The sequence below is a fragment of the Pipistrellus hanaki genome (assembly GCF_964339955.1).
Source record: "Pipistrellus hanaki genome assembly, chromosome: 8".
NCBI lineage: Eukaryota > Metazoa > Chordata > Mammalia > Chiroptera > Vespertilionidae > Pipistrellus > Pipistrellus hanaki.
Window position 1 is genome coordinate 71,387,096 of NC_140510.1, and position 9,705 is coordinate 71,396,800.

At 48.0% G+C, this 9,705-nt stretch overlaps 1 protein-coding gene across 1 annotated transcript; it reads left to right on the forward strand.

The window, feature by feature from the left end:
- Positions 1-6,550: 6,550 nt before the first annotated feature.
- Positions 6,551-9,283, forward strand: MARS2 (methionyl-tRNA synthetase 2, mitochondrial). The gene has a single exon (XM_084892483.1). It carries the CDS (start codon positions 6,689-6,691, stop codon positions 8,828-8,830), a length of 2,142 nt encoding a protein of 713 aa, XP_084748609.1. The 5' UTR covers positions 6,551-6,688; the 3' UTR covers positions 8,831-9,283.
- Positions 9,284-9,705: the final 422 nt, after the last annotated feature.

Below are 9,705 nucleotides of genomic sequence, written 5' to 3' on the forward strand. Positions count from 1 at the left end.
CGACTACCAAGAAGGCAAGGAGGGGGTGGGGGGGAGGAGAGAGAGAGAGAGAGAGAGAGAGAGAGAGAGAGAGAGAGAGAGAGAGAGAGAAGGGATGAAAGAAATGGATTCTCAACATGTTTGGGAACAAAAATCTTTTCCAGAACGGAAGTCAGCTTTATGAGGAAACTTTCTGGAGTCTAAAAGCAGAAAAGTAAAAAAAAAAAAATTTTTTTTTTAAACACACACAAACACTTGAGCACTTTTGAGGACTTCTTTCGATATGAAGGTTCTTTTTATGCTGGAAAAATTATATCCTAATTAAAACTGCCAAATAGAAAACAGAACAATATTGAAGTATTTTCATAACAAGGTTATATAATTGCAAAGGGAGACAGATATGTGGATAATTAGTTTTCCCAACATCCTTAAAGTTTAAAATACTCTACTAAAATACTCAACTAGCAACGCTCTGCAGGTCCCCAAGCATCTGTAATAAGAAAACCCCGCACCCAACAAGACTGACAGCTCACTCCTTCAGTCTCACAAACTACCATTTGCCGCAAGGCACGCACAGTGTGTGACGGACCGATTGTCATGAGTGCTTATTGCATTTTCCCATTGACAGGCCGGGGCCCCGAAGCATCCAAGACCAAGAGCCCCGGAGTCGGACGGCCTGGGTCCGGTATGCTGCTGAGGCCTCCTCCACACACGATCTTGGGCAAGTTACTTGACCTCTTTGAGTCTCAACTTCCGCCCTATAAAAACGCAGTTATTAATAGTACTGACTTCATAGGCTTGTTATGAACATTGAATGAGATAATCTTATCTCACATCCTAGCACTACGCTGGCCCAATAGCACAGAATAAATAGGTTCATGTGCTTCCATTACTTCTGAGAGTAGTAATAGGAAGGAAGGGATTCTGCCACCACTCCCATCATTTACTAAATAACCCCCATCCCATTTCAGATGCTATAGTACACAAGCCCGAAAAGATTGTTTCTGACACATTGGAGAGTGCAGTGAACTCTCACTGCACAAGGTGGGTATGGGGTGTAGGGTGTGGGAGGTGGGGCGTCGGGGGCATAGGCTGATATAATTTGTAGATCACTATGACTTTTATCTTTATTTTATATATTTTTTTCTTTTCTTTTTAAAATTTCTTTATTGATTAAGGTATTACATATGTGTCCTTATTCCCCCATTACCCCCACCGCCCACTCATGCCCCCACCCCCCTGGTGTCTGTGTCCATTGGTTAGGCTCATATGCATGCACACAAGTCTTTTGGTTGATCTCTCCCCTTACCCCTACCTTGCCTGAGGTTTGATGTTCTGATTGATGTTTCTCTGTCTCTGGATATATTTTTGTTCATCAGTTTATGTTGTTCATTACATTCCACAAATGAGTGAGGTCATGTGATACTTATCTTTCTCTGCCTTGCTTATTTCACTTAGCATAATGCTCTCCACTATATCCATGTTGTTGCAAATTCCTTTTTTTTTTTTTTTTTTTACCGCAGCTTAGTATTTCATTGTGTAGATGTACCACAGTTTTCTAACCCATTCATCTGCTGATGGGCACTTAGGCTGTTTCCAAATCTTAGCTATGGTGAATTGTGCTGCTATGAACATAGGGATGTATATATCCTTTCTAATTGGTGTTTCTAGTTTCTTGGGATATATTCCTAGAAGTGGGATTACTGGGTCAAATGGGATTTCCATTTTTAGTTTTTTGAGGAAACTCCATACTATCTCAACAGTGGCTGCACCAGTCTGCATTCCCACCAGCAGTGTAGGAGGGTACCTTTTTGTCATTTGTTGATTTGTTGATGATAGCTATTCTTTTTAAAATATATTTTATTGATTTTTCACAGAGAGGAAGAGAGAGGGATAGAGAGTTAGAAACATCGATCAGCTGCCTCTTGCACACACCCCACTGGGGATGTGCCCGCAACCAAGGTACAGGCCCTTGATCGGAATCGAACCCGGGACTTTTCAGTCTGCAGGCCGATGCTCTATCCACTGAGCCAAACCGGTCCCGGCTGATGATAGCTATTCTGACAGGTGTGAGATGATACCACATTGTTGTTTTGATTTGCATCTGATGATTAGTGACTTTGAGCAGGTTTTCATATGTCTCTTGGCCTTCCTTCTGTCTTCCTTCTAAAAGTGTCTATTTAGATCAGTTGCCCATTTTTTGATTGGGTTGTTTATCTTCTTTTTTGTTAAGCTGCATGAGTTCCCTTTAAATGTTGGAGATTAAACCCTTATTGTTGATATCATTGGCAAATATGTTCTTCCATGCAGTGGGCTTTCTTGTTGTTTAATGACCTCTTGTATTTAAGTAGTTTACTTCTTAGAAGTGGTTTTACCAGAGGAAAATTCCATAGTCCTTCATTCTCAAAGATGAGTATAGTTTGTAAACAATTTCTGGGTAAATCTGGCTGGAAAGACAGCAGACTCTGATCCAGTATGACTTGTTTGACTATTCACAGTGCTTTCATGCCTGTCATTTTTCATGCTTTCTTCTGTACATTGGACTGTGAGCTCCTGGATGATGAAAAATGAAATATTTAAAGTTCACTAGTTTTTATTGCAGCATCTAAAGATTATTTATTACATACTCACTTGTATTAAGTGCCTGCTACCCTCCAGACACTGAACTGGATGCGGGCTGGGTATACAAGATGGCTAAACATGCCCTAAAGAAACATGGTTGAATGGGGATGGTAGACTTACAATTTCATTTTGATTTGGTAGCTGCTGAGATAATGCATGCACGGGACACTGTAGAACCCAAGAAGAGGCCTCCAACTCAGCTTGGAGGATAATGTATGAACTGTCCTGGAGGATGAATATGCACAAGATAGATAAGGGAAGGTGGGAAGCTCCTGGCCAGGCAGATCAATTGGTTAGAGCCGTGGTCACCAAACTGCAGCTCTCGAGCCACATGCGGCTCTTTGGCCCCTTGAGTGTGGCTCTTCCACAAAGTACCATGGCCTGGGCGAGTCTGTTTTGAAAAAGGGCATTAGAAGAAGTTTAAGTTTAAAAAATTTGGCTCTCAAAAGAAATTTCAGCCGAAACTGGTTTGGCTCAGTGGTAGAGCGTCGGTCTGCGGACTGAAAGGTCCCGGGTTCGATTCCGGTCAAGGGCATGTACCTTGGTTGTGGGCACATCCCCTGTAGGGGGTGTGCAAGAGGCAACTGGTCGATGTTTCTCTCTCATCGACGTTTCTCTCTATCTCTCTCCCTTCCTCTCTGTAAAAAATCAATAAAATATATATATATAAAAAAAAAAAAAATTTCAATCATACTGTTGATATTTGGCTCTGTTGACTAATGAGTTTGCCGACCACTGGGTTAGAGCGTCGTCCTGATATGTCAAGATTGCAGGTTCGATCTCCAGTCAGGGCACATACAAGAAGCAAACGATGGATGCGTAAATGAGTGGAACAACAAATCGATGTTTCTTTCTCTCTTTCTAAAAAAAAATAATAATAATAAAAAAATGGTGGGAAGTATGTGCCAGGAATCATGGAACAGTATGGCATACAATTGAAAACCATGAAGCAATTAAAAATGACAAAAATGTAAATTTGAAAGAAGACTAAGCTGTAAGGGAGGCCAGAGCTAAGCTCTAATGGGTCATAAGCCATACAAAGGGAACTTGGACTTTATTTTGTAGGCAGCAAAGGAGAATCAAATAATCAAATGAAAAAAAATCAAAGGAGGAGTTTGAGGTAGTCAAGTCACATCAGTCTGCATTTTCTATGAGTCACATGGGCTGCTTTGAAGAAGGTGGTCATCAGGGGAGCAGGAAAGGAGGGAGGCCAGTCAGTCAGGAGAGTATTGCAGAAGTCTGCTTGATAGTTGATGACTCATTAAGCCTCTTCAACATGAAGAGACTAGACATTAGTCTAGCTCAGTGGTGGGCAAATTCATTAGTCAACAGAGCCAAATATCAACAGGACAACGATTGAAATTTCTGTTGAGAACTAAATTTTTTAAACTTGAACTTCTTATAACGCCACTTCTTCAAAATAGACTCACCGAAAGCCATGGTATTTTGTGGAAAAGCCACACTCAAAGGGCCAAAGAGCCGCATGTGGCTCGCAAGCCGCAGTTTGCCGACCACGGGTCTAGGAGATGACATTTGTGAACTATCAACCAGTAAAGGAACAGTACCAAGAATACATAAAGGCCTCCTGCAAATAAAGAAAAAGACAAGCCAATAGAAAAGTATATATGTATGACATTTGAAAGAAATATATATAGTTAATAAATATATGAAGAGATGGCTCCATTTCACTTCTACTTAAGGCAAATCAAGACTACAGAGAGATAAAATTTTGTTATAAGATAAAAATAAAATTTATAATTTTAACCACTTTAAAGTGTACAGTTCAGGCATTCAGTACATTTACTACATTATACAATGATCGTCACTCTCTAGCTCCAGAACTTTCTCATCACCTTACGAGGAAAACCCGTATCTTTAAGCATTCACTCTCCATCCCAACGCTCTCCCATGTCATGGTGACAACTCGTTTCTTCTGTCTCTATGCATTTGTCTATTCTGGATATTTCATACAAATGGAATCTACAATACGTGGCCTTTTGTGTCTGGTTTCCTTCATTTAGCATAATGTTTCAAAGGTTTAGTGATGTGGTGGTATGGATCAGCATCAATTCCTTTTTTATGGCTGAATGATACTCCATTGGATGGCTACACTACATTTGATGATCTATTCATCAGATGGAAGACATCTGGGTTGTTTCTACTTTTTGGCTATTGTGAATAATGCTTCTATGAAAATTAGCAAGGTAGTATTTTATATTTGTTTGGCAAAAAGTTAAGTAGATAATATCTAAGTATTAGAGAGGCCTCCTTAGGGGTATGTTGCTGATGGGGATGTGGATTTGTTCAACTATGTTGGAAAACAACTTGTCAATATCTTTCAGAACTGAACACTCACATCTCTATGATCCAGCGATACCACCCCTAAGTATATATCCAAGATCAACGTTAGCATATCAGTACCAGGAAATATATATGAGAAAGTTGCACTAGTGACCCTAAGAGGAAAAACTCGAACCACTCAAATGGGCACCAACAGTCATTTGTTTCACAGAGTTCTGCTATAAAGGGAAGGAAAGAAATGGAACAGCAGCGGGGGTTGAGAATTTTTTTTAAGATAGGGAAAAAGGCACATGTGTATGCTGAAGATAGATTCCATGGAAAAGTTAGGGGGCGGGGGAAGAACTATGGGAGAACCTAGTTCTGGAGGGTGTCCATACCCTGCAGTTCTAAGTTTTACCTATCCTTCACTTGCCCTTTTTAAATGGCTGGATCAAATAGAGCACTTCAGCCAAATACCCCATAGGGGTGCATATATCCTTTCTTATTGGTGTTTCCAGTTTCTTAGGATATATTCCTAGGAGTGGGATTACTGGGTCAAAAGGGAGTTTTTTGAGGAAACTCCATACTGTTCTCCACAGTGGCTGCACCAGGCTGCATTCCCACCAGCAGTGAAGAAGGGTTCCTTTCCCCGCCCCCCCCCTCCCGCATCCTCGTCAGCACTTGTCCGGTTTGCTGATTTGTTTTGTTGATGATAGCCATTCTGACAGGTGTGAGGTGGTACCTCATTGCCGTTTTGATTTGCGTCATTCAGATGATCAGTGATTTGAGTAAGAGAGCCACTTCTAGTTCTTAGTTCTAAGGTGGAGTTGCAGGTTCACAGGTGTCCCATCCATTTTATCACTAAATAACAATAGTATTTAAATGAGAGAGAAAACAAAAGATGGCTAGTCATAGACCAAAGATGAGAGCATGCCTGAAGCACAGATTTACATTAACCCCGTTCTGACCTCCCAAAGCTTCCCCTCCGATGGAGCTGGAGTTCCGTTAATTAAAGCAAAACGGGAAAAACTGCTCTAGGAACCCAGGGCCATTTAGGAAAATTACTGTAACTACTTTGTGGAATAAACTGGAAGGCTGATTCTTCCTCATGTGCACAGTGTCCCCATAGGCATCCCACCTCCCTGGTCCTACGTCATCCTCGGCAAAAACTTGCACATTTCAAACCTACCTTTGTTGTTGATTCAACAAATACCGAGCGTGTTTAAAGATAAGATTTCTGTTAGGTCAAGGCAGGGCGGAAGCTCAGAGCCAGGCAAGCATCTGCAAGGTGGATGGTGACAAAGATAGCTGGCTAGCTGGCGCCTTCCTAGGGCCTTCCCAGACCCCTGGCCCGAGGCAGGAATTGCACACCTCTCATGCCCTCCGCCCTCCCCTCCCTAAACAGCTGTATAAAAGAAGTGCCTATGCCGCTTTTTGGCGCGAACTTCCCTGGCCCACCCTCGGACCAGCGAGCGTAGCCCGGGAGCGCAGAGTACAACCTCCCCCCTTTTGATGGTCTGGATTCCGTGTTTTGCTTCTGCGTCGTACACCTCTCAGCTGGAACCTTACATTTCCTGCACCTCTCAGTTCTCATCCTTCCCTAGGCGCTCTGGTAACTACTCCCTCCCTCCCTCCGCTTCCAGCCGTGTCCCGGTGTGGGGAGGTGAGTCCTGCGGTGACCGGGCGCCGTGCGGGCGGGCTCTGTGTCCGGCGGTGCCGCCCCCGGCTGGGTTTGGAGAAATGCCCCAGCACCAAGTTCTGGCCCACGGGAACTCAGCCTGGAGGGAAACAGATCCGTGAGTGTGACATGACGACCCCAAACGGCAGCCAGGACGTTCTGGGAGGACAGATTTACCACTTCCATAAGCTCCCTCAGCCAGCTCCTAGGCTGACCCCCTTCGCGCTGCGGCCGCTCACAGCCGCGGGCGTCCGACGTTCGAGAGCGGGCGGGGCGGTCCCGCACGGGCGCGGGGGTGGGCGTGTCCTGAGGGACTGGAAGGCGTGTCCTGGGCGACGGGGGGGCGTGGTTTGTGCGACCGGAAGGCGTGGCCTGGGCGACGGGAGGGCGGGCCCGGAAGCGGCGGTGGCCAGGCCGCGCATGCGCGCCTCCCACGTGCAGCGGAGCGCCTCCGCGCCGGCCGGGCCGTTAGGTACCATGGTTTTCCCGCGGGTTTGTGCTGCGCGGCGGCTCGGACGTGCCGTGGCTCGCGGGCTCTCGCTCCCGGAGCCCTCCCGCCCCCGCCTCTGCAGCTCCGGCCCTCGCGGCGCCCGCGACGAAGCCTCCGAGGCGCGCGCCTACTTCACGACGCCCATCTTCTACGTGAACGCGGCGCCGCACATCGGGCACCTGTACTCGGCGCTGCTGGCGGACGCGCTGTGCCGCCACCGCCGCCTGCGGGCTCCCGGCGCCGCCGCCGCCGCCACGCGCTTCTCCACCGGGACGGACGAGCACGGCCTGAAGATCCAGCAGGCGGCCGCCGCGGCGGGCCTGCCTCCGGCCGAGCTGTGCGACCGCGTCTCGGCCCAGTTCCGGCGGCTATTCCGCGACGCCGGCGTCTCCTCCACCGACTTCATCCGCACCACCGAGGCGCGGCACCGCGCGGCCGTGCAGCACTTCTGGGCGGCGCTGCGGGCGCGGGGGCTGCTCTACAAGGGCCTCTACGAAGGTTGGTACTGCGCCTCGGACGAGTGCTTCCTGCCCGAGGCCAAGGTCAGCCGGCAGCCCGGGCCGGCGGGGGACCCGTGTCCGGTGTCTGCCGAGAGCGGGCACCCCGTCTGCTGGACCAAGGAGGAAAACTACATCTTCAGGCTCTCCCGGTTCCGGGAGCCGCTGCGGCGCTGGCTGCGGGACAACCCGCAGGCCATCACCCCCGAGCCCTTCCAGCGCACGGTCCTGCAGTGGCTGGAGGAGGACCTGCCGGACCTGTCGGTCTCTCGCAAGAGCAGCCACTTGCACTGGGGCATTCCGGTGCCCGGGGACGATTCGCAGACCATCTACGTGTGGCTGGATGCCCTGGTCAACTACCTTACTGTGGTCGGCTACCCCGGGGCCGAGTTCGAGTCCTGGTGGCCCACCACCTCTCATGTCATAGGCAAGGACATCCTCAAGTTCCATGCCATCTACTGGCCGGCCTTGCTCTTAGGGGCCGGCCTGAGCCCGCCACACCGCATCTATGTCCACTCCCATTGGACCGTCCGTGGCCAAAAGATGTCCAAGAGCTTGGGCAACGTAGTGGACCCCAGCAGTTGCCTCGACCGCTATACTGTGGATGGCTTCCGCTACTTCCTCCTGCGCCAGGGCGTCCCCAACTGGGACTGCGACTACTATGAGGAGAAGGTGGTGAAGCTGCTGGACTCCGAGCTGGCAGATGCGCTGGGAGGCCTCCTGAACCGATGCACTGCCCAGAGAATGAACCCTTCGGGGACCTACCCGGCCTTCTGCGCCACCTGCTTCCCCAGGGAGCCGGGGCTGGCGGGGCCCTCAGCCCGCGCCGGGGCGGAGGACTATGCCCTGGTGAGTGCCGTGGCCGCCTTGCCCAGGCAGGTGGCAGACCACTACGCGGACTTTCAGATCTACAAGGCCCTGGAGGCAGTGTCCAGCTGTGTCCGGCAGACCAATGGCTTTGTCCAAAGGCACGCGCCCTGGAAGTTGAGTTGGGAGAGCCCAGTGGATGCGCCCTGGCTCGGTACTGTGCTCCACGTGGCCTTGGAATGTTTGCGGATCTTTGGAACTTTGCTGCAGCCTGTCACCCCAAGCCTGGCTGACAAGCTGCTGTCCAGGTTGGGGGTCTCTGCCACAGAGAGGGGCCTGGGAGAGCTCGCCTTCTTGCCTCGATTCTACGGACATCCCTGCCCTTTTGAAGGGAGAAAGCTGGGATCGGAAACTGGGCTCTTGTTTCCTCGACTGGACCAGTCCAGGGCCTGTCTGGTGAAAGCCCACAGGACCTAGAAACCCAGTTCTTGTGGTTTATGGCTGTGGTAAAAGAGCACATGGGTCATTGTGCATTTCAGGAAAGTCATATTAATGTTTTCTTAAGTGTTGCATCAAATGAGCCCCTCAGTGATGATGTCCCTGTGAAAAGAGGTTTAAAACCTTTCAGTTGCCAGCCCTGGCTCTGTTTTCTCTGCCCATTCATTAACCACTGCCCCTTGTATGCTGGTGCCTCTGAGGTGTCTCTAGGGGAAAGATGGGTAGGAGACCGCTTTGCTGAAACCATTCTTTCTATGGTGCCTCCTTCCAAACCACAGTTCGGTTATCTGCCCAGACTACCTCTCATGGCTTGTGTTCCATTGGCTGGGCCCGCCGGGAATCAGAGTTGGGGTTGGAGGCCCTTTACCTCAACTTTAAGCCCTACTTTGTTATATATGTTGGGTTTCCTGTTAAAAAGATTCGTTTATTAACCTTTAACGAGTCAGTGTCCTAGATTAGATGGTTATTATCCATGTTTATATTTTCAGTTCTTAAAATCATGACTCCCTATACTCAATATTAGCAGTCCAATAGTTGTGCTTTGTAACACTACACTCCAACCAGTAGATGGCTCTAGTCTCACATGTGGAATTAGGACGGAGGTTCAGTCTCTAGAAGAAATTTGTTTTGTTTTCTAATTTTGCAGAATTTAAGAAAATTTTTATTGCTTTTCTTAAAATGAGGGATAACTGCAACCACTGCTGTTTTATAGAAAGCCATAAAAAAGATCAGAATCCTCAGTTTTCTTCAGACTACTGAAAAAGGACATTTAGTCTAATCACATATTTAGTATACTAAATATGTATATCATGTTTGTTTGGACTATGATAAATTATAAAGCTCTCTTGAGGTAC